General features: G+C 56.3%; 6 protein-coding genes across 6 annotated transcripts; 1 reads left to right on the top strand and 5 right to left on the bottom strand.

Moving 5' to 3' along the window:
- On the bottom strand, positions 1-2,216 carry IE81DRAFT_244561 (hypothetical protein). The gene is made up of 3 exons (XM_025511255.1): positions 1,805-2,216; positions 1,601-1,715; positions 1-1,094 (listed from the first exon to the last, which is right to left on the bottom strand). The coding sequence occupies exons 1-3, from the start codon at positions 1,887-1,889 to the stop codon at positions 182-184; spliced, it is 1,113 nt and encodes a 370-aa protein (XP_025372112.1). The 5' UTR covers positions 1,890-2,216; the 3' UTR covers positions 1-181.
- A 2,488-nt stretch (positions 2,217-4,704) lies between these two features.
- Positions 4,705-7,341, bottom strand: IE81DRAFT_320930 (CRAL/TRIO domain-containing protein). Its single transcript, XM_025513182.1, has 8 exons — positions 7,157-7,341; positions 6,831-7,038; positions 6,360-6,711; positions 6,196-6,276; positions 6,088-6,108; positions 5,925-6,006; positions 5,398-5,849; positions 4,705-5,309 (listed from the first exon to the last, which is right to left on the bottom strand). Exons 1-8 carry the CDS (start codon positions 7,230-7,232, stop codon positions 4,821-4,823), a joined length of 1,761 nt encoding a protein of 586 aa, XP_025372111.1. The 5' UTR covers positions 7,233-7,341; the 3' UTR covers positions 4,705-4,820.
- Positions 7,342-8,516: 1,175 nt separating this feature from the next.
- Positions 8,517-11,218, bottom strand: IE81DRAFT_320929 (MFS general substrate transporter). Its single transcript, XM_025513181.1, has 3 exons — positions 9,542-11,218; positions 8,951-9,465; positions 8,517-8,900 (listed from the first exon to the last, which is right to left on the bottom strand). The coding sequence occupies exons 1-3, from the start codon at positions 11,052-11,054 to the stop codon at positions 8,814-8,816; spliced, it is 2,115 nt and encodes a 704-aa protein (XP_025372110.1). The 5' UTR covers positions 11,055-11,218; the 3' UTR covers positions 8,517-8,813.
- Positions 11,219-12,442: 1,224 nt separating this feature from the next.
- IE81DRAFT_320928 (hypothetical protein) lies at positions 12,443-15,518 on the bottom strand. Its single transcript, XM_025513180.1, has 4 exons — positions 15,199-15,518; positions 14,064-14,825; positions 13,563-13,996; positions 12,443-13,475 (listed from the first exon to the last, which is right to left on the bottom strand). Exons 1-4 carry the CDS (start codon positions 15,220-15,222, stop codon positions 12,818-12,820), a joined length of 1,878 nt encoding a protein of 625 aa, XP_025372109.1. The 5' UTR covers positions 15,223-15,518; the 3' UTR covers positions 12,443-12,817.
- Positions 15,519-15,908: 390 nt separating this feature from the next.
- Positions 15,909-19,638, top strand: IE81DRAFT_364630 (hypothetical protein). The gene is made up of 2 exons (XM_025516874.1): positions 15,909-16,537; positions 16,605-19,638. The coding sequence occupies exons 1-2, from the start codon at positions 16,197-16,199 to the stop codon at positions 19,210-19,212; spliced, it is 2,949 nt and encodes a 982-aa protein (XP_025372108.1). The 5' UTR covers positions 15,909-16,196; the 3' UTR covers positions 19,213-19,638.
- Positions 19,639-19,744: 106 nt separating this feature from the next.
- Positions 19,745-20,638, bottom strand: IE81DRAFT_364629 (hypothetical protein). Its single transcript, XM_025516873.1, has 2 exons — positions 20,147-20,638; positions 19,745-20,015 (listed from the first exon to the last, which is right to left on the bottom strand). Exons 1-2 carry the CDS (start codon positions 20,572-20,574, stop codon positions 19,826-19,828), a joined length of 618 nt encoding a protein of 205 aa, XP_025372107.1. The 5' UTR covers positions 20,575-20,638; the 3' UTR covers positions 19,745-19,825.
- Between the last annotated feature and the right edge of the window lie 984 nt (positions 20,639-21,622).

The raw sequence follows: 21,622 nt of genomic DNA, 5'->3' as shown, positions 1-21,622 counted from the left end.
GGGGGGGAGCAAATGTACAGCAAGCGAGAGAGAAGAAGAGATGAATGGAGATAGCTCTGAGCAAAGCCCTGTCCATATTACTTTGGGTGAGAGGATGATGGAGGCGGACGCAGAAGGTCGAAAGCTGGACTGAAGGCGAGTGGTAGATGTTGAGATGAGCGAGCGTATGAAAGCGCAAAGATTACTGTCGATGAAAGGTGCCTTCGCGGTTCGGAGCTTGGCCTCCACGACTGCCGTTGGAGCTGTACGAGCGAGATCTGTTGGTGTTCGGTCTAGAGTTGTTGCTGCTAGGCCGCTTCTTTTCCTGCTGACGACCGACGAGCGTATCGTATTGACCCTTGTCCTGACTGTTTCCCCCATTCAGCGTAGCAGTCTCGTTGGTGTTTGAGCCGTTTCGCTCGATGTCCTTCTCATCGGCACCAGAGCCCTCTACCGCGTACTCTTGCTTGGCACCCAATGTAGGCTTGCCCAGAGAGATGTGTGCGGGCAGGAAGAGAGCGGGATGAAAGGGAAGCAGAATGTAGACGGCTGCTGTGACGGGAGCGGCGTCAAAGACGTAAAAGTACCACTCCGTCGTAGCTACAGGACCGATCCATCCTAGAATCATCTCGCCCGTTCTGAAGCAGCTACGAAGCAAGACCAGCAGAGCAGAGATCCAAACGGCAGCCAAAAACGTCTTCATCTTTGCCGTCCACAGCTCGTGTTGAGGTGGACGCGCCATGGCTCGTCTTGCAAAGTCGACGAAGAGAATGTTGAAAATGACGTAGCCCAATAGCTGGACTACCAGACCGGAAACCACGATCCAAGCTCCGGGAATGGTGGATTCGGGAGGCTTGAGCTGCTCAGCGACAGCTGCCATGCCCGCTCCAGTGCCCTGCAGGATCAGACTCAAAACATCCACCGTGACGAAAAAGGGAATGATGAATCGAGGTTGGACAAACTTGGGAGCGTACGCTGGCCCGAACGTCACGATGGCCAAACCAAGGATGGCAAAGTGGGCAGCGGCGAAAAAGGCGGGCGTCAAGACGCTCAGCACTTGTTGAGCGATGTACGCGTTGATGTCATCCCGAGCTGTGTAGTGACCGTAGACGCGACTGTGTGGACAAGGAGCGGGTCGAGTCAGTCAGCCACGACTGGGCATCGAAGGTGGCAAAGCAATGACGTCTCTCTCTCTCTCTCTCTCTTTCAGCATCCTCTGCTCTTCTTCTCCGCTCGTCACGATTCAGCGGCAGCAGCGAAGAATCGGACTCGGGGACCATGTGAACGCTCAACTCTCTGCTGCTGAAGATTCCGTAGCAAAGCGCCGCTGAGCGTGTTCCTATCCCGTCGCGAGGAGATGCATCGCAGGCTTGTATGAGTCTCGTGGAGCGGCCTCATTCACGTCTGTATGCACGCATCGACGACCTGTCTCTGCCAAGCCAAACTTCGCGCAGCACAGTCACGTATACTGCGCGCGTAGATCTCAGCTCAGCCGCCGTCTTCACGCACTCCACCTTGACTTTTCCCGCTTGCCGACGCACAGGGTCACGCTTCCACCGGCAGAAGACTGTCCACTTGCGAGAAGGAGAGACGTCCTTGCAGACTTCCGAGATGAACTCACAGACTCATGGCGCCCGTCTCTGCTGCGCATCCCAGAGCCAACGTGGGTAGCCATTTTGATGGTTGTTTTTTGAAGGCGCCCAGGTAGGAGTGACCAATGAAAGCGATGGCATAGACTGCAAGAAAGCAGCGTGGTACAAGTTCCGTTGTGTGAGTCGAAATGCTTGCGAGGGAGGGACATGTATGCCCTTTTCGAGCTACTCACGAATGACGAAGAGGATGGCAGGCGCAAGCTTGGGAATGTACCCGTATGGCCCGTAGGTCAAGACCCTGTCCAGAAGTTCGATCATGTTTCTTGTTGTTGATGTGAGCGGGTGGTAGTCGAAGAAGAGGGACGAGACGAAAGTCGGATGGCAGAGGACTTGGGCTGAATGTCAAAGTATCACTACTTCTTGATGAAAGCACTTGACCCAGCTTTTGCGAGTCCGTTATATACGCGATGAGAACCTGCTCGTCGTCTTGACAACCACAGCGCCACAGCGTGTGAGCCGTCGGGATTGGCGTGGCGAAAGACAAAGAGTGATGGACCTGGATTGGTGGGCGTGTGTACGTGTGATGGTGTGTCCGAGGGAAGAGCAGCAGTGCGCGAGTTCACAGAAGAAAAGAGTGTGATGAGGTCACGGTGCGAGATAAGACTACCTTACGCTTGGCACACTGGACGACAGAGTTCTGCTTCGTGATTAGGTGGGACTAGTCGCGAGTCTTAGAGTTTCGAAACGATGATGACGACAGGGACACTAAGGACCGGGGCGGTTGGCGTAGGCCAAAGGGCTTCTCAGGGTCAATCACGAATGGTTACGACGATTGAGTGCATCGCCCAGAGGCACGGCACTGCAGCACACTGTACCGGTACTGTACGGTACTGTGCTTCTGCAAAGTTCCCCCCCTCCAGACAGGCAGTGTACTTGTAAGCAGGTGGTCATGCAGCTTTATTGTGCTTGTGTACGCAACGTACAGTAAATCTGGCTCGGCAGGCGGGCAGGCCTGCCCACCTGCCAGAATCATTGATGACCTTTAGGACCGAGGTCTGCCACTTTGAGAAAGTCTGAGACCTGACGGTCGCTTGTCACACTCACGACTGTTGTGTGACTGCGACGGAGATCCGCACCTTTGCGCTGCATGATGTGAGAGTTCTCTCTCCGCAAGGTGAGTGCAAGTGGCATGAGAATAGCATCGTTTAGCTGCGAGTGTATGCGCCTCAAGGGGGGGGCTTACAGGACTGCTACTGTACCGATCTGTCAGTCTGAGTGAAGTTTGCAATAAGCATCGCTTCAAATCGCGAAGGTCGAAAGCAAGTTCTGAGTCCTCCTCATCAGACTCACGACCGCGATGCAGATCTCCACAACTTTTGCATGCGTATGCGTGCGGGAGACCCAGCAGCTCACTGCAGATGAAATTCTTTTTGTGGGACACCATGCCCGCCAATCTGCCGACGATCACGTCGCTGCACGAGCGGAGTCTCATCAGTGTTTCACAAGTCTCGAGCAGCAGCAGCAGCAGCAGCAACAACCAGACAGACCCTCAGCCATGCAAGCAGAGCAGGTCAAATCCGATGGAACTAGTGTGACGCTAGCGGAGATCGGCCTGGGTGTGCAGACGATTTGCCTCCGTTACCCCGCATCCTCTGCCTGGCCGCCCCCCGCCACGCCTTCTGAGTCAATTCACGGAGGCCTTCAAGAGTCTACGGTGCCCGGAGCTGGAGAGAGTGAGCTCACAAGCTAGCTTGCTTGACTCACGACTGCTGGCTGGCTTTGCCGCTTCGAGATGCTTGGCAGATTCGAGACCACAGCATCTTGTTGGTCTGAGAGCATTGAAGCAAGACGATCGAAGCGCAGGGGCAGAGTCGGGTGGTGGTACCATGCAGCAGCAATCACACTCAGTGACTCACATATCCCGCTCATGCGCAAATTCTCCGACGGGTGGGTCTCGCCGCGTTGCTCGCCCGGCCGCGTGCTGCAAAGAAGATGCATCAATCACCATCAAGCAATCGCCTACGTCTTGTCTGCTCGTGGGCCCCGCGGCAGGCCTTTCGTCATGGCCACATCACCGTTCCTCGCCAAGGGTCGCACGTGACCACTCCATTCGAGGATATGCGCCGATATGCACCTTCTTGATCGTGGACATTGCTCAAGAAAACACAACCGAGGGGCAGGCAGGCACTCTTCCCCCTTTGACTTTTGACTGCATATTCCACGATGACGTCCCTCTGGGCTCTTCGATCATCTCAGCAGTCAAGTAGTGAAGCAGGATCGAGCAATCTAATCCGCTCTTTGTCGGGTAAGCACTTTGCCAAGATCTCGAACTTGTGCCAGTGGGTGAGGCAGCGAGCGTGACCGCCATGCAGATTCGTCATTCGTGTGGCTTGTCGGTAGGGTGCGCGCGGAACGAAGATAACCTTCGCGCGCGTCCGACCGTCCCACCTGCCTGCCTCTCTGCAATCCCGACGGCATTGCGGGACGGGGTCGTGGCTGATGTCTGCGCGCTTCCTGCTGCTGGCTGGATTTTTTCCCACGAAGCAGCAGCAGCGACGAAGAGTCAATAATAATTTCGATGTTTCTGCTTACGTTCTCGATAAGACTTGTGAGCCCGCGCCTAAGTTGAGAGGTGCGATCGGGCAGAGAGGTGCCTGCTTTCGTCTGGTCTTCACCGGCACGTACTCGATCACGTCAGCACAAGATCGATGTACCTCGCGTTCATCTTTAGTGTCCCGATCGCGGCGAACCTTTCTGGACCTGCATTCGCAACGTTCCCACCCTCACATGAATGACGCTTTCGTGCGCAACGCAAGGGATTGACATAGACGCAACGGCCAGACTTGGCAATCAGCAAAGCGAGTCGTGGAAGGGAGTTGCTGCTGATGATGATTGTCGAGACACGTGACCTGATCCACACATGTTTGATGTAAATACCACATCTGTCACCTCTCTTCTCCTAGCTCACTACCACCATTACATCCATACACAACTGTGCTATCGTGATCACTTCATATATGATTGCATCCGCTCGCCTCTACGCCAAGGCTTCGAACAAAACCGTAAGCAGCACTGCGTTCAGGCATGCACATTGCTTCAATCGCACAGCAAGCGGCGAGAAGAGGCGCGCACAGTGAGAGAAAAGAATTGTCAATCAGCAAGTACCATGGGCAGGGAATTTGACAGACAAAACTGAGCAGGCTCGCAGAGGGCATCGGTGTGTTGGGGAATATCGGTAGCGAACGCGACTTAGGAGACGAGCTTAGACTTGATGGAACCAAACATGGACTGACGCTTGACCGGTTCGGGAGGGGCGACCTTCTCGGATGCTGTGCTCTGCGGTACCGTGGCCTGAGCCGGAGAATGAGCGACAGCAGTAGCCTTGGAGTCCAAAGTGGCCGTCGAAGCGCTCTCGTGATTCTGATCTGCAGCAGTCGGAGCGTTACTGTCGCGGGGCTCGCTTGCCTCTTGCGTCGGTGCAGCCGCGTCTGCATTCGCCGCAGCAAGCAGGTCAGACGGTTCGAGCAAGGCGTCGACTCGGCTCTTGACCTCTTCTGGCAGATCCTCGCACGTATCCCAGCGACCCCATGCTCCCCCCTCGATGATCTTGCGAGTTTGCGCTTCGGCTTCCAACACGGAGGATCCGTTGGATATTTCGACCAGCTCTCGAATCAAGGATTTGCGCGATTGGCTGTGCCCTACGATTTGGCGGATCTTGTCGCCCGACTTGAGCTCGTACTGCGAAAGGGAGACGTCAGGTAAGGATGCCGGCGTGTGGTGGGTGAGCAGACAGGCGCGCGTCTTTGCTGTACTCGACTTCACTCACTTGCCATCTTACAATACCTGGATTGCCCCGTGGCAGTGTTCCATTTCGATGGTGCACCGTCGCGCCGCGCACGTAAGGCTCCAGGTCGAACTGGCTGACACGAAGCTTCTTGACCAGCACGCGCCTCTTCTCGGCCAGAAGGGCATCCTTGTCGTCCCCACCAGCTCGGATCCACATTCTGGTCACGCCCTCATATTCCCTCGTCAGTGCTCGATGCCTCTTCCAAAGCCTATCCTTGGTCGCTGTATCCTTCAACTTGTCATTCTCTTCAGCTGCAGGCTCGATCCACTCGAACTGGTTCTCCACATCGCCGCCCATGATGCTGACCAAGCGCTCTGGAGGAATGTTGCCGGTAAGATCTTCAGGCTTTTGAGTAAAAGCAATCTTGCTCCTGACCACCGGATCAAGCAGACCTTTGACCAATTTCCAGGCTTGGAAGAAGATCCAGGGTCCTTCGACGATCCAAGCAGCGATTATGATGAGCTACAAGACACGATCAGCGAGCGCAATCTGAGCGGAAGCCTCACCCCGATGGATGTACATCGTGCCCAAAGATTCTGGAAAGTAGGCTTCCAGGCATTTGACCACGTAGAGCAGAGATACCCAGTCCTGCAGCAAAATCACGATGAACCTTGCCGATCAGCTACTCTGTCGTGAGTTGCATCCGCACGAGCGCACTGCCAGCCTCACCATATTTCTAATGCCGAAGCCCTGTGTGCCAAGCAAGACAAGGGGAGCCTTACATGAATCAGTAAAGTAAGCCCGTCACTGAAGGGCAGCCCATGATGCTCTGCTCACATTGAGATCGAACAGGATGACCATCTTGTCCTGTGGTGGAATCATGAAGAGCCTCCAGGTCTCCATCTGAAATATGACAAACTGTCCACGTTCGGCGTCATAAAGTCGTCAGCACCGCATACGTCGAGTGAAGCAGCTCCGACAAGGGGAGGGGAATTGCGCACCTTCTGCATGGTGCTTCCGGGCTGTCCAAAAGTGAGGTGCTTCTTCATCTCGACGTAGCAAACCGGTTGTTCATTCTTCGTGCATCCATGAGCGTAGATCTTTCTGGTCCGTTGCTGATCCAGAAATTTTGGAATCTCTTCGCCATTGCCAAGATCGCCTTGAGTAGCTACGTGCTCCACGCCAGAGTCTAGCCTCCATTTGAGGCAAGTGGCCAGCATGGCCATGGCGCGAGACACGTCCCATTTTCGCGCTCGAAGAAATCGCAAAAGGTTGGTGTCGGGATTGTCGGCTTTGTTGAAGGACCAGAATGTATCTTTGAGCGCCTCGGAGCCGTAAGTCTGGAGCAGATCTCTGCATTGGGAGGGAGGAGAAGGGAGCGCCGGGTGTGAGCAGGTAGAGACCGAGCCTAGAAAGGCGCTGAGAGAGAGAGAGGGAGGGAGACGATTGTGATGGTGAGCGGTCACACTGACTTCATGCCTTGTTCTTCCATCCTCTTCTTCGCCTCCTCTTTGGCCGCATCATCCTGAGGAATGCCCAATTTGGTAGGATCCTTTTCCTCATTTCCTTGCCACCCCGATCCACCTTCCTTTGCAGCTCCTCCCGAAGCTCGATCACAGCAATCGAAAAAGGCCGCCCACATCTCTCTGAGCTTGTCGGCGTGCTCCGGCGTCAAGTTACCTGAGGACCGGTGTGAGAAGCGCGTGCCCTTGGATGTGAGGACAAGCAATAGCAGCGGTGACCGTTGGGCGCGCGCCCACGCACACACACACACACACACACACACACACACACTCACCCACGTATCCCTCTGGAGTTTCGAGCTCCTTCATGCCCACTTCCTTCCATCCATCCTGCGCGGTAGTGTCGGTCATGGTTCCGGGATGGCAAGTGCTTGTGCTTGACTTCAACAAGTATCCAGACGGCGGTGTGGGTACGACGATGGACAGACTCGAACGACAGTATGGCGGACAAAGATTTGAGGGGAGGGTGGGTGGGGGGGGGGCGTTTCTGTTGAACGGAATATCAAGCCTACTTATAAGATTCGCTCATCATCGGTGTAGGGCAGCGTCTTTGGGGGTCTGCCCATCGCCTGTTGGATGGGCTGCCTGTCTTGGCAATGGGGCAAGGGAAAGAGGCACTTTAGCCTGGAGCACTCGGACTGCAGGCCAATGAGCCAACCTCCACGATTGCGGGGCCCCGCATTTTGACCTCTACACGCGGCAAAGTCAACTTCTCTCTCTCTCTCTCTCTCTGCCCTGATCTCGCTCGTGCGCTGCAGTAGAGCGATGGATGGCACATGACGTGCATTCCAAGATCGAATAGGCCTGGCAAATGACCTCGACCGCAAAAGTGCCCGCCCGGCCAACTCGTGACTTCAGTCGCTATCAATCGCAGATCATGAAATTGAGCAAATCACTCTCCCACGCAAGCAAGTGCGGGTTACAATTTAGCTTATCGGCTCCGGCTATCAAGGACGCGTAGAAGGTCGTACCGAGGTAGCCGGGGCGGCGGCGGCGGCTGCGGGGAAGCGTGATTTGCAGCAGCAATTGTGAGTGAGTGGAGCATCATACATGTCGTGCATAGCTTGGTAGCTACGCAGCAGAAGCTATTGCAGGCATCTGACTACAAGCCCCCGCGTCAAGCCAGCCCAAATATCCGAGCGAGGATCGCACGACGACTTGCCCTGTGTGCTGAGCTTTAGCATACCTAGTGTACCGCTTCAGCTCGAGCCGGACCTCGGCATTCGATGAGCGAATGAAACATTCACCTATACAGTGTGAGTAAAGCAGGAAAAGAGGGGGGAACAGGGGGGGCCGATCCGGACGAAACGGCAGTTCCTGCCCTTCATGCAGCCAGCAAGCACCCAGGTCACAAGTCTGAGTGGATGTGTGCGGGGGAAAGCGTGGGAGGGGACCGTGCGTTGGTGCATGGGTGCTTGCCTATAGCTTGGAACAATCTCGGTACGAATTGCACACCTATTCTTGCAGTACACGCCCATCCGTCCAAAATAGCCGGTGACCGGCTTGGTGTGTAGCGGAGCGACTTAAGCAGACCGTTTCCGTCAAAGTCGTTATTTGCGAGTCGAGCAGATGATCCACCTCAAAGGCACGACACCTCCCGACTGCTGCATGGGGATGAGAGCGCAAGAGGGAAGCAGGTGCAGTGGGAGCGTGCTGATGTGCTCGATGAAGCTGCGTTGGCGCGGGCCTGCCGAAGAGCAGTCGGGAGTCCAATCTCGAACGTTTATCGTACCCTCAAGCCAGCGCTGCTGGATACCGATAATAAAGACCCGACGACGGTCCACTCAAGACTCAGACTCGCCCGGCTCATGGGCATGCATCGGGACAAGATGCTCGGGAGAGGTCATCAGCTTGCGTGGTCGATGATGATGGCAATTTTCTGAACGCACTGCAAAAGTATGAAACAGTCTAGGAGTACATGGATGGAGTCGTCTAAGTTGCGTGATCGCAGTTTCGATGGGGCTCACGGAACCATCCCCGTCTCATCCTTGTGGGGTAGCGCAGTATGGGCTTTTGGCTCTCAAGGTTGCACCGAAGCGGTAGAGCAAAAAAGGAGCGGGGATACCCACGAGGGCAAGGACTAGAGCTAGGATGGTGTTTCCCCAACCCAAGCCGAGCTTGGCGTACATGGTAGGAGCGAAGAGGGGGAAACCAAAGCCTGCCAGAGATCTCAGGAACGCTACTGCTCCAATGGCGCTGGCAGCGTACAGGGTGTAGCTGTCGACGATGTAGGATTGGATGGGCGTAAAGGTTGCGAGCATGCCAATGGCAAAGATGAGACCACCAATGTCGGGAACGATCCAGTGCACCCTGTACTCTGCTGACCAGCCGTAGATCAGCAACCCGGCAGGCGCTAGAGGCCCTGCGAACATCATGACGGGAATCTTCATCTCTGGCGCTCCTTTGCCTCCCGCTCGGTCTCGCAAGCGACGATAGATTCTGTCCACCGCTCTGCCACTGATCTGACCGCCCAGAGTGAAACCGATGGCCAGAGCAATGTAGTTTAGAGAGGCGATGCCTACGCTCTGACCGTAGCGTTGCGTATACGTCTCGTTCCAAGTCGTCAATAGTAGGTACATGATGCCTGCAAGAGCACATGCTAGAGTGTGAGCTTATTTCGGATCATCGGTATGCGTGGCACGTGTGCGGAGAAGGCTCACCGTAAATGATTAGCATGTAGAGCGATAGCAGTTGAACGGCCGGCTGCGTGCCGATGAAGATGAACGGCCGCACCAAGTGTCTGCGCATGCGCGTATACCACGGCTCGTCCTCCTTCTCAAAAATTGTTCTCAATTCCGAGTTTCCCGTCTCTTTTCGCAGTCTCTTCGCCTTGTCCGCAAGAATGCGAGGTGCATAAGTCTCTGGCAGGACGAAGAGGCCCACGGTGGCGACGCAAGCGGCGGCGATGGCAGCTGCACCGAATATCCACCTCCAAGAATTGTGAGATTCCACTTCCTGTACGATCCATCCGCCAACCAGTGGTCCGACGCACGGACCGAGGAGGGGACCTAGAGAGTAGACGGACATGGCAGTGCCTCTCTCATCCGGAGCCATCAGATCTCCAATGACTCCTCCACCAATGACCAAAGGGGCCGAGCCTCCAAGACCAGCCAAGAACCTGAAGGCTGTCAGGGATGAGGCGGAAGGAGCCACTGCACAGGCGACCGTCAGGGCGATGAAGAAAGCGTTGGAGAATTGCAGCACCAGCTTCCTTCCAAACATTTCCGAGAGCGGCGCGAGGAACAAGGGACCTATGGCGTATGCCAAGACGAAAACGCTGAGGACGAGACTCTGGGATACCGAAGAGGTGATGGACAGCTGGGAAGCTATTAGGGGTAGCGCTGGCGCTACCATGCTGCTGCTCAGAGGAGATAAGAAGGTGTAGGTGGATACGATGACGATGACGGCCCATCGTCTATGAAGGCTCCAATTTCTAGGATTAGCCGGGTCCCTCGATCCATCCCAACCGACGACATTGGCATTCGCTTCCTTTTGCGAGAGCGAGGATGAGGACTCTACAGAAGATGTCGCTGCTTCTTTCCGTTCTGCTGCCCCCTCTATTTCCGGTCCAGAAGCCGCCTGACCCTCTTTCGCAGCTTGCATCTCCAAATCGGTCTCTTGCGCCGTGCGCGCACTCGACTCCGATCTCCGCAGAAACCCGTCAGGTTCCTTGCGCGCCGCACTAGAGTACAAATGCTTGGCGTGCTCTCCATCGCCGCCTTGTCTGACCTCGGCAAGCTCGGCAGCCTGAACAGCTTCATGCTGCTTGTCCTCCTCGTCCCACCTTCTCACCTCCTCTGTGAGTGTTTCCTTTGCCGAGCGACGTTCCGCCGATGTACCCTTCTTAGAGCTCGACGTGTGAGTTGTTGCACCTCGAGACTGCGAGCGCGAGCGTGAGCGCTTTGGACCAAAGGTGCTCTCGTGCGTACCAGATCTGCTCAAGTGTCCAAATTCGGGATCCGCGCCACCGTTGACCTCATGATTGTGATAATCTTTTCTGGAAGGGTTGCGCGTCAATGTGGCGGGCCGACTCCTGCTTGAAGATCGATTCAAGGCCAGACCATTGCTGCTGCTGCTGCTGGCATTCGCAGCGCGAGCTCCATCAGCACGGGGTGGTTCATGGAACACGGGAGGCTTGTGAGGTCGAGCGTTGGAGGATGAGCCGCTGGACATCGATGAGGAGATGGATGGAGCGATATCGGCAAGGGCAAGTGGATATGGAGAAGACGGTGTGGCAGAATGGCGACACGCGAAAAGTCGGCAAAAGCTGCCATGGGGTGCGTGCGTGATGGATGATGTTGGACGTCTCTCTCCCTCTCCCTCTCTCCATGGCAAGGGGACCAACGAAGTGTGCCAGCTTTATCAGCATTCGAGACTGCAAAGAAAACCTGCACCGCACCGCACCGTCTCCAGCATAGCTCGACATGACTGACGATTCTGGACGGGCAAACCTCATGCAATATGTGAGTGTGAGTGCAGGCACTCACACTGCCGCACATACAGTACACCCGCCCAGCAAAACAGGACATCGGATCTATCGGCATAGCTAACCGAGCCGCACACCCGCTCAAGCACCGACGCTCCTGCCCGTGTCCTCAATCGCCATACCTGGGCGCAGATCATGCAAACACATCGACGAGCCACTGCGCCCCCCCCTCCCTCATACTTCGAATCTGGTCTGATTCTTACATCCTGGAAACTTCGCAAAGGCGCAGAAGGAGGCGCGGGGGGTCGTAGACACGGCTGCAAAATCTCGGCTGCAAAAGGGGTGTGTGACACGAGCGAGGTGTTCCTGCCGAGCTAGCGAGCAAACCGCTCGCTGCTCGCTCGCCGCTTCACAGATTCACACCGCACCCGGCGGATGGGCGCGGCAAAGTTCATGCGCGCCCGCGATAAGATTTGCACATTGGTGATTCGTGATTCCATGCCCAGCAGTAATCAGTCAGTGAATAGCAGCTAGCTGCGTTTGTGGGCAAAAATAGGAATCGGACATGTTCGGCTTCATCGCGCCCCCGCCTTCCCAAGATGGTCCTAATTTCGCTGAACGCTATGCATGCATGATGATGACCCGAGGGAGGGTACTTTCGGCTCAAAAAGCCGATGCGATGCAAGTTCAAGCTATGTAGGTACGAGCATAGCTAGCTGCACGGCTTTGCACACGCGCGGTAGAGCCTACACTGAGCGCGCGTGAGCACAACACAACAGCCGATTAAACAACCTGACCTCTACGTGCCAGCTACGAGCTCTGCTCTTGCCATCGAATCTCTTCTGTCAGGTGTCAGTCAGAGGCAGATCAGAAGAAGCGCAGTTCGTGACGAGACCATCGTGGTGCGGGCTCGTCTCAAAGCTCAAAGCTCGAGTCGTGAACGTCCATAGGCGTCCTTGCTCCAGCAAAGCCGAACGTTCGCCTTCTCGTCAGCTAGCCATCGAGACGAGAAGCTGGGAGACCGAACTCGGTCAGGGGTGAATCGAGACAAGTACATCGAGCGTGAACCCGACATCCATCCATCCTCTCTTCTGCGCGTCACGCTTCTCCTAGCCGTTTATCATAGGCAGCGACATCTCGGAAGGTCATCTGTATTGCCTCGGTATGGTCATCTGCTGAGGAAACCGCGATGTGGGAAGATGGCGAAAAATGTTGGTCGTAATCTAACCGGAGAGATGAGATGTACTACATTGATTGTGAGGTGTGTTGTGGAGGTGAGCTCGAAAGGGGGAGAGGCGGTGTATGAAGAGGAAGACTTGGCTGCATGGGTGGTCATGAAAAATGCGCGTGCCATGGATGGATGCGATGATTCTGATCTGCGTTTTTGCGAGGAGAATTGTCCCGCTCCGTGGAAATGAGCGCGCAAAGGATGAAATGCCGTGGTGGGTAAATGGTGGAACGCCAGCGCACAGGCCTTGATAGTCGGACGATCTCCTGCTTCATGGGACGCTCAATAAGCACGCTGGCCAGTCAATTGTTGAAGGTGGTCTACACTGTCATCAGCAACCATTTCATCAGTGTCCGCCGCCTCCGCCTTTTGTCGGTTGAAGTCGCCGCTCACGTCTTGAGGTGGCGAGTGAGCCGCACCAGCTGCAGTGGTCCCATTGGCCTTTTGGCTGTCGTTGAGCACGCTGCCAGCAGCGTCAGACTGGGTAGCGCCTGACGTCGCGCGAGAGTGAGTAATCAGCGGCGTCGTCTTCCTCGAGGTGCTTGGTTGAAGAACGGCTTCGGAAGGATCGTACCCCTGAAACTCGAACAAGTCAACCAGCAAGTCGTCGTTCTCGTCAATCTCGCTCATCTCGTCGTCCTCGTCGTAGAATACACCAAAGCAGTCGACGGCCCAATTGCGGACGTATACAGAAGCCTTCATGAACTTGGAGCTGCCGTACTTCTTGAAGAGGCTTTGATGAATGACCGGACGCAAGCAGTAGTCGAGCATCACTTCCGCTGTCGACAACAGCTCTGCCTCGGAATACGACGAGTAGTGTACCAACGTTGGTGTCCAGTCACCTCGGTCCAGACACTTGCGTGCGAGCCACGCCGACGCCGCCGCGACGAGCGACGGTGGCGACGCAATTAGACGGTGGTCGACCAGAGAAATTTCCATGCTGAAGGCGAGGAAGGCGAGGTGATGATGATACACGGCATGAGCGCCCAACCTTCGTGATCTCGCATCCACGCTCGATGTGACTCACAAGTACTTGGCCACTGTTCGCGTTTGAATGTCGTAATTGTCCGCCTTGGAGATGCGTCGCAGGAAGTTCATCGGATTGGCGTAGCTGAGGTTGAATCCAAGAATCTTCAGCATGTACTGCTCAGCACGAAGAATTTCATCCTCAGAGTAGCCGCCTTCTGCGATGTAGACCCAGTTGCTGACCGAGGGGCACAGAACCTCTTCGTACTTGGAGGCGACGAACATCGCCGTGAGCCCAACCAGTTGCAGTTTGCTTACGTTGATGATACGTTTGGACAAGAATCTGTCGACGATGTTGAGGCCCAAGAAGAGAGTCTCTGGCAACAATCGGAACTTCTTGTGCACGTCGATGAGCCAGTCGACGAGGACGCCGCGCATCTTCCAAGTCAAGTCCCGCTGTGAGTCCATGTAGTCTGGGCTGGGCATGCAATTGATCTGCGCAGGGTCACGTTTGTCGTGCATTAGCAACGCGGCATGACCGTGTCGACGACGTACAACTCACCTCCAACTGCTTCATATATACAAAGATTTCGTTGACATACTCGGCAACCATAAGAGGGTCGTCAACATCTTCAGCATCGAGGTCTTCCCAGCCTTCATCCTTGTCCTCTGCGTGTGTGATGGGTAAACCAGCGTCTGCAGCTTCAGCAGAAGCTTTGGCGGCGGCGGCGGAGACCTCATCGACACGTGGGCGTTTGGCTGCACGTGCGGTAGCATCCTGATTGGATGCGGCGGCGCTGTCTCCTTTTCTCGAGTCCGTCGCCGTGGTCTTTCGGGTTGCATTTCCTGAAGGTGCTGCGATCCTCGACGAGCCTGCGCGTGAGCCTGCAAGGCGCGTAGCGCCGGTAGCTGCGGTCGATGCGCCTCTGGCTGGCCTGGCAGGGGCTGTAGTGGACGTCGTCGGAGCCATCGCACTCCTAGACCGCGCCGTGGTGGCAGCAGCCGTCGACGTCTCTTTGAGTCCAGTGTTGGAAGATGTTGCGCGTTGCTTGCCGTCCGCCACGTTGCTCGGAGCCTTGGCCCTGGCAGCGTTGGCGTTGGTCACGTCACCCAAGGCTGAGCGTTTACGCGTTCCAAGCACGTTAGCACCTGCGCCATTGGTAGCGCCAGTGGCAGCTCCATCCGTTTTGCTGGGTGCCTTGCCAGCCACTTTGCTGCTTCCGACTTCTCCTCCCGCCGCAGCCGACGATCCAGTCGCGTTCTTCGCCCTCAGACGCGTCGTACGAGTAGCAGCAGGCTCGCCCGCAGGTACGCGCCTCGCTCCCTGAACGCAATGGAGACAATGGCCGTCAGCAAACAGAGACGGGAGAGGAAATCAAGGGAGCGTGATGCCCAGGTTTGGGTGCCTAACGGGTTCGTCAGCCCAGCTCTTGTCGTAGAGCCCTGGGCTGCTACGCTAGACGCGAGGACTCTCGATGCATCCGACCAGTGCACGCAAAACGGCGTGTCAACAGCTGGTAGTGACGCAAGTCCACGAAGATGAAGCTGATTGATCAAGACGCATCATCAAGACGCATCATGAAGGACTGCTTCGTCCTTCGAGCACGCACGACCACTTCGAGATGAGTAGTCCCGCGTCACATTCTCTCTTGGCCCAGCTCCCAATACCGACTGACATGCATCAATGAGCAACTCACAGCAGTGCTGGACGCAGGAGGCATTGTCGATGGTGTTTATGAAGTTCCTGGTGGCCGTGGATGGGTCGATTACGAGCACAGGCCCAAGATGAATGCTCCAATGACAGCGAAGGCGCAAGGCAGAGGGACGAGCGGCTGGAAGAGGGGGGATGTCGGTGCTGCGTGCGCTAAGCAAGCGATGTCCCGAAGCAGCCTGGACGGCCGACGGCTGAGAGTAGCAGAGATGCCCAAGAGGCAGACGTTGATGAAGGTGTAGTGTGAGTAGTATGATGAGGTCAAGCCCTGAAGGGTTTGAGACGTGAGTATCCTGATGAGTCCCTCCCCTGCCTGCATCGCCATTCACCCGTCGCGAATCCTGGTGTAACGCCCAGCAGCGATCGCGTGAACTTCCACTCCACCCGGCAGCTGCAGGCATCAGCGCAGCGATCGAGCGGCGCGTGCAACACGCGCGAGCGCGACCCGCCGCGCGCAGGCGTGAGGCGTCGCGATTTTGTGATTCAAAAGACACACACTGGCCGGTCGCTTTGATGCGGTCACCCAGCCGCGTGCAACTTTTTTGTGCGTCGCGCGCCGCGCCGTGGCGCGCCGCGCCGCGTGAGCTGAAGAGATCACGTGTACTATGTGCTGTTGTGGAGGCGTTGGATGCAGCCCTGCGGTGCATGTTGGCACGACTGCGCCGCGCGTACAGCTGCAGCAACCTAAACAGGTCTCTACCACATATGGAGGCTGTGCTTGGCTGAGCGGCCACGGTTCCCTTGTCCTTCAGGCCAAACCTGTTGCGCCTCTCCAAGTAGCTGACAGCACCATCAAGTCATCGTTGCCGATAACAGACGCTTCAGCATCTCCACTTAGCATTCACAAGCCTCCAGCAAGGCCAAGCTCAGCGCTGAGGCGCTCTCTTTCGCTTCCAGCCAGCGAGAGCCGTTCGTGCGTCTATCCTCGCTTGGCAGGCACGGCTTCGATGAGCCCCATGATTCCTCACTGCTCAGCCTAGCACAATGTTGCCACCTCCGACGCCTCCACCTCCGCCATCAGATGCGGATGCGGATCCTTCTCCGCCTGTATACACCCATCTGCCTGTTCGCTACGACCAAGTACACGGCGCAGAATCTTCCAGCACCACCTCACTCATCGATCATGATGCTGGCTCCTCCAGTCAGCCTCAGCTGCCCCTGTCTCCTTATCTTGAAGACAACTTCTTCGACATTGCGCCTCGAGCAGACGCGACGAGCTTTCAGGTGGGCTATCTCGGCTTGGAAGGGTTCCAATCTTGGATCAAGGGCGATGTTCTAGTCAAGCTGGATCCCGCAATACGTGCCAGTGGCAAGTACGCGAAATGGTAAGTCGAGCGCATACATGGCAACCAACGAGGGATAGAGCTCATGTACACGCCCTTTAACTCTTAGCACAATATCTCTGACTGCTGAAGAGACGACTACGAGCGAGCGAGTAGAGCTCTTCAGCGCTCAGCAGACGCTTTGGTCCGCGCCGCCAGCAGCCATGACGCCGCCAGTAGCTTCAACGTCTCGCGAATCGGCAGCATACGTTGAATCGGCACAGATCCCATCAACGATGCCATTCACGTTCCCTCTCACGCCCGACCTGCCTCACTGCATACATCTGCCCCAGGGCGGGATCACTTATGCACTCGAAGCGCGGCTAGTGCCAGCGGTCCGCCAGATGTCGAGCCCCGATGTGTTCAAGAGAGCGCCAGTGCATCTCACCAGGTACAGTCCACCAGGTCCGTTGGCTAACATCGTCGCATCCGCAAACGCAGAACACCTCAACAGCCATCTGAATCTCCAACCTGAGGGCAGCTCGAGCGCCAGCAAGCTCAGACCCCATACGTGGCGGCTCACAGAGCCGGTGCCCTTGTCTATTCAGCTGGCTCGTACTCTCTTCCGTCGCGCAGAGCCAATAGACATACGGATACGCATTCCGCCTCTACCTACCGGCCTGCAAAGCGAAAAGGCCTTGCGTCTAAGAGCTGTCGAAGCCACACTAGCGCGCGTAATTCACGTGCGCGACACGAGACGGCAGGAGGGCGATCAAAGTCACAAGCATCAGAAACAGAGAGCTGACGTAGCAGGAAGTCTGGGCACATGGAGAGCATCCGGCTTGGACGAAGCACCGGGATATGCCTTGGCAGAGGATGTCTCTGGACCCTCATCCACAATCGCGCTTTCTCATCTCGACGAGGAGGAGCTGGCTCCCGCAGCCGACCACAGCTGCCGCGTGGAAGCCTTGCTGGCCACATCGGGAAAGCTCTGCCGTTTCAATAGTAGCCGCCCGATCTTGCTACGCTTGGCACTGCATCCACCTTTCGCACGGGTCAATATGCCATTTCCACATCCCGATCACGATGCTCCGCACGGTGGTGCTGGATTTGGAGCCGGCAGAGGTGGCGGTGGTGGTTGCGAGAGCATTACGCAGGAGACTCTGGCGCATACCGTCACATTCATTGTCAGGGTCAAGATCTCCATGCGCGGTGCACGTTCGGAAAGCAGAGACGTTGGCGTAGAGAAGGAGATCACTGTCATCCCAGGTGCTGCCGGAGCAGAAGCGCCTGCGGAGGACGGAGCGGAGCCGCTTGAAGTTCCGCATGCTCGACGCACTGTGAACGAGAAGCATCCAGTGAGGGACGCAGAAGCAGCCCAGGCAGGCACAAGTGCTCGTGTCCTGGATCTGCCCTACGCTGCCGAGGGTGACTTGCCCTTCGAGTCATTCGATTCGGAAGAGGAGTACGACGGCTTTGAGGATATAGGGCGACGTCTGGACGAGGACAGCGATTCTGACGAGTCGGCCGATAGGGTCGAAGCTGAACGGCTTTTGGATGTTCTAGCACATCCTAGCGGCTCCAGTGCAGATAGTAGCCTCAGAAGGAGTGCTCTACAAGCCATGGACGTCGCTGTGGCTACAAGACGGAATGAGCAGCACGCTGGAGAGCCACCACCCAGTCTGCTAGAGAGTCAGCACGATTTGCAGGTAATTGATGACCTGGAAGTAGAGGTCGCTGGCGTGGGCATAGCAATGCCGAGACATCACTCAGACCCTCGCTCTGGGGATGACGCAGCCTTTTTGCCGCCAGCATTTGGATCTGCGGCCATGCTCCCGCATCACGGTTCTGACCCTGGACCTCCACTCGATTCAGATCTAAGTGGCTATGCACCTCGCGACAATCTAGAAGTCCGCTCCGGAGCTAGACAGTCGCCCCAATCTGGATTGGTCGAAGTGTCTGGACCACGCATGCCCGGACAATGGAACACTGGCGAGCTGCTGGAAGCCACAGTGGGCCAGACGTCTCCTTCACCCCCACTTCTGCCGGAATGGTCAGAATCACAGCATCATGGGAGGCTACAATCATTAGAACCCTCTTATTCGCACTTGGCAGGTGAATCTGGTCGCGCCTTGCGACATGGCGTGGCGCAGAGCCACAGTCCTCCGAGCTTTGCATCGTCCGTGGGTGCGACTGGCAGAGATTTGCCACGACCTCTTCCGCCCACCAACAATGGCACACCTCAACCGCCCCCGTACGTCGACGGTAGTCGCCCTGCTTCTTCGCGCGGCACTGCAGCCGGAGGCGGTATTCCGCCTTATGAAGTACCTCGCAGCATGCCGCGCCATCCCTCGGGCGTCATTCCTCCAGGCGGAGAACGACACTCAGGTTCAGCTGTGCACAATACGTATGATTTGCGTTCTCGAAATGCAGAGCATGACTCATCCGACCGTAGAAGTGTCCATCCTACTGAAGAGCTTTCTAGGCATCCCGAATATGAAGCGCACGCCTTGCCACCTGCGTACCCACTCGACGCAGATCAAGCTGCACCCGGTGTAGAGCACAGGGGACCGCCGCAAGGCTACGAGATGCTCGCGCAGCCCCGATCCAACGCTGCCCTGGACCCTCGGGTCATGGCTGACGACGCTGGGCCAGTTTCGGAGCATCCTCAGCCGGATCATCGAGATGCTGATTTGCCTCGCATGACGGGCTATGGTCCACCTAGCTACGAAGCTTAGCAACCTTCCTGGGCCTGATTCAGCCACAGGTCGACACCGAAATCTGCTCAAGCCTGCGCTCCCTTATTCGATAATGAGCACATGTATCCATTGTGAATCAGAACATTTCAGACATTCTGGCGGGAAGTTGGCCTCGTTTGCGGATTGCGCGCCGTGTGAGTGGGAATGAGGCGGGTCCCCTATCGTGCGGCGAAGTAGGGGTAGCGAGAGACGACGGAACGGGCGAGGGTGCTGAAGGTATGGGAAACAATATGATGCTGCGTGGAGTCGGAAAATCTACAGTAGGAGGGAGATCATAAGGAGCCAAAAAGTCTTGATTCGGGGAGAAACGTGTCGGAGCGTGCGTAAGGAAGATCGTGAGTCGTGAGTCGTGAGTCGAGGGCGGAGCAGTGGGAGATCGAATTACAAGTCTTGACGCCAAGGCATATGTGCCCTGCAGCGAGAGGCTAGCTGTTCTTGGTGGACGTTTGCGAGGAGAAAATGTCTCGGCGTGACGCGAGGCAAAAAAAAAAAAAAACAAAAAAAAAAAAACCCCAGAAGGGAGGGGGGGATAGAAAGGGACCGGGCACGACGATGAGATGTGGTCCGTGATGGGAGAAGCGCGTTGGGCTCTTCACTTGGAAAGCTTTAGCGTCACTTGATCTGGCTGATTCTTCCTTGGAGCCACCTTGCCGTGCTTCTTTGAGCTGATCTGGATGCCGTACTTTGTGTTGCGCCGAGAAGGCTCTGCTGACTTTTCCACGCCCACGAAGCTCAATTTGCCGCTCTGCACATTCAGCTTGAAATACTGAAGCAATTGCGAACTGCGTGAGAGGAGGGGGGGAGGGAGGACAGCGCGGTGTTGGGGAGTTGACTTCAGTATCTGATTCTTGTGGGATGGCGTTGGGGGAGCAAAAAGGTGGTGGAAGAGTGTAGATGTCTTGGAGATGCTCACCTATCGTCGCTCAAGCTGCAGCCATCGCTGACGAAGCGTTCGGCAGTCCGTGTGACGCACTTTTCCTCTTCATTCACGGGGCTCAAATGTCCATAGACGACCTGATCGGTATCTGCGTATCCCATAAATCCAGGCGTCCTATTGCTCGTGCATCTTTGAAAGTCGAATCGTTGCGGTTCCACCGGTGTCAGGGCGGCATTCGCATTCTTGGTGACGAGAACGGGCAAGCCTTGACCGTCTTTGACACCGACGAAACCGGCGTTGCCCTTGCTGCTGCTGCTGCTGCTGCTGGAACTTTCAAAGGTCAGCGTACCCGTCCATACCGTGTCGCATTGCAGCACGCCGACTTCTCGCTTGACGGGAATAGGAGCGGACGCTGCCAGTGTTGCCAAGCCGAAGAGCAGAGCTGTCTTCGAGAAGCAAAACATGATGCGAAGCTCGCGATGGTGAAGGAGGTGTGCAGATGCAAATAGGTGAGAGGCGATGATAGGGCCAGCAAGAACGAATGTGAAAGGGGAGTCTTCCCTGAGGAGGTTATCGGACTGATCTTTATACATCACATGGCTCACCATCCGCACTGTGACTTGTGCATTCACTCTGACTCACGACTGACAGCAGTGCTACCACGGGCGAAAGTGTGGGCGTCACCGCGAGCCAATGAATCGCCACACCACGTAGGTGCCCTGCCCTCAGGGTCGTCGCTGCACCGCAGAACTCAAGTCATCTATACGCGGACATACAATGCCGCGTTCCAGCATCGAGCTTAGCTGCTGACAGCGGCGGGGTCCGCTGCTGCTGGTCGAGTGCCCAACCTGCCAGCATGGGCCTTGCGAGACAGGTGACGATTGACGGCTGTCTCATCACCGGCTCCCTTTCGGCATCGTGTGTGTACGTGTGCGGTGATATTTACAGAGTACATGTGGGGCTTGAGCGTTCAATTGCTGCTGCTGCTGCTGCTGCTGCTGCCGCCGCTATATGACAAAGCCATGCCCTGCCTGCCATCTCTTGCTCTTGGTGTGCATCGAGAGCGATGTGAGTCAAGTGAATGAATGACCTGCACGCGCCTCCGGCGGCATCGGCAAGTCCTCCATGCGTGCGTGTCTGAACGGGTCCGCTCGTCACTCCTTCATCTCCTCGCTCTCGATCTCGACATTGTGGCAAGTCGGCAATCTGGATGCGGGGCAAGAAAGGCAATGAAAGGGGGTGGAGTTGTGCCTGCCTGTCAGTATATGCAGCGCGAGCGATCCATGCCTGCTGAATTCCCTGGCTGCAGCATCCGCAGACAAGCCGCCGAGCCAAGAGAAGAGAAGACGCGACGCGCCAATCGTGAATGGTTACGCATGCCAGCAGCAAGAATCAGAATGGAGTGCTGCTGAGTATGCAGTCACTTCATGAGCATATACTTGCCGCAATCGGTCTGCTCGATCCAAGTCCGAAAGCTAGGCTTATTCGCAGTCTTCAGTCTGAGTCCGACTC

The sequence above is a fragment of the Ceraceosorus guamensis genome (assembly GCF_003144195.1).
Source record: "Ceraceosorus guamensis strain MCA 4658 unplaced genomic scaffold IE81scaffold_8, whole genome shotgun sequence".
NCBI lineage: Eukaryota > Fungi > Basidiomycota > Exobasidiomycetes > Ceraceosorales > Ceraceosoraceae > Ceraceosorus > Ceraceosorus guamensis.
Note: the sequence above shows the minus strand (reverse complement) of the source record. Positions and strands in the feature narration are given on the sequence as shown.

Bases quoted from the DNA above. Each gene is read 5' to 3' on its own strand.
- IE81DRAFT_244561 (XM_025511255.1), bottom strand. From the start codon at position 1,889: ATGATCGAACTTCTGGACAGGGTCTTGACCTACGGGCCATACGGGTAC. The intron at 1,716-1,804 runs GTGAGTAGCTCG...GCTTTCTTGCAG, and splicing joins TGCCATCCTCTTCGTCATTC to TCTATGCCATCGCTTTCATT. The intron at 1,095-1,600 runs GTGAGTTCATCT...TTGTCCACACAG, and splicing joins GAGACGGGCGCCATGAGTCT to TCGCGTCTACGGTCACTACA.
- IE81DRAFT_320930 (XM_025513182.1), bottom strand. From the start codon at position 7,232: ATGACCGACACTACCGCGCAGGATGGATGGAAGGAAGTGGGCATGAAG. The intron at 6,109-6,195 runs GTGAGCAGAGCA...CTTGGCACACAG, and splicing joins TCATCCTGTTCGATCTCAAT to GGCTTCGGCATTAGAAATAT. The intron at 5,850-5,924 runs GTGAGGCTTCCG...GGATCGTCGAAG, and splicing joins CACGATGTACATCCATCGGG to GACCCTGGATCTTCTTCCAA.
- IE81DRAFT_320929 (XM_025513181.1), bottom strand. From the start codon at position 11,054: ATGTCCAGCGGCTCATCCTCCAACGCTCGACCTCACAAGCCTCCCGTG. The intron at 9,466-9,541 runs GTGAGCCTTCTC...GTGCTCTTGCAG, and splicing joins CTACATGCTAATCATTTACG to GCATCATGTACCTACTATTG. The intron at 8,901-8,950 runs GTGGGTATCCCC...TGCAACCTTGAG, and splicing joins TAGCTCTAGTCCTTGCCCTC to AGCCAAAAGCCCATACTGCG.
- IE81DRAFT_320928 (XM_025513180.1), bottom strand. From the start codon at position 15,222: ATGCCTCCTGCGTCCAGCACTGCT. The intron at 13,997-14,063 runs GTGAGTTGTACG...GACCCTGCGCAG, and splicing joins TATATATGAAGCAGTTGGAG to ATCAATTGCATGCCCAGCCC. The intron at 13,476-13,562 runs GTGAGTCACATC...CCTCGCCTTCAG, and splicing joins CGAACAGTGGCCAAGTACTT to CATGGAAATTTCTCTGGTCG.
- IE81DRAFT_364630 (XM_025516874.1), top strand. From the start codon at position 16,197: ATGTTGCCACCTCCGACGCCTCCACCTCCGCCATCAGATGCGGATGCG. The intron at 16,538-16,604 runs GTAAGTCGAGCG...TTTAACTCTTAG, and splicing joins AGTGGCAAGTACGCGAAATG to CACAATATCTCTGACTGCTG.
- IE81DRAFT_364629 (XM_025516873.1), bottom strand. From the start codon at position 20,574: ATGTTTTGCTTCTCGAAGACAGCTCTGCTCTTCGGCTTGGCAACACTG. The intron at 20,016-20,146 runs GTGAGCATCTCC...CCTCTCACGCAG, and splicing joins TGCAGCTTGAGCGACGATAG to TTCGCAATTGCTTCAGTATT.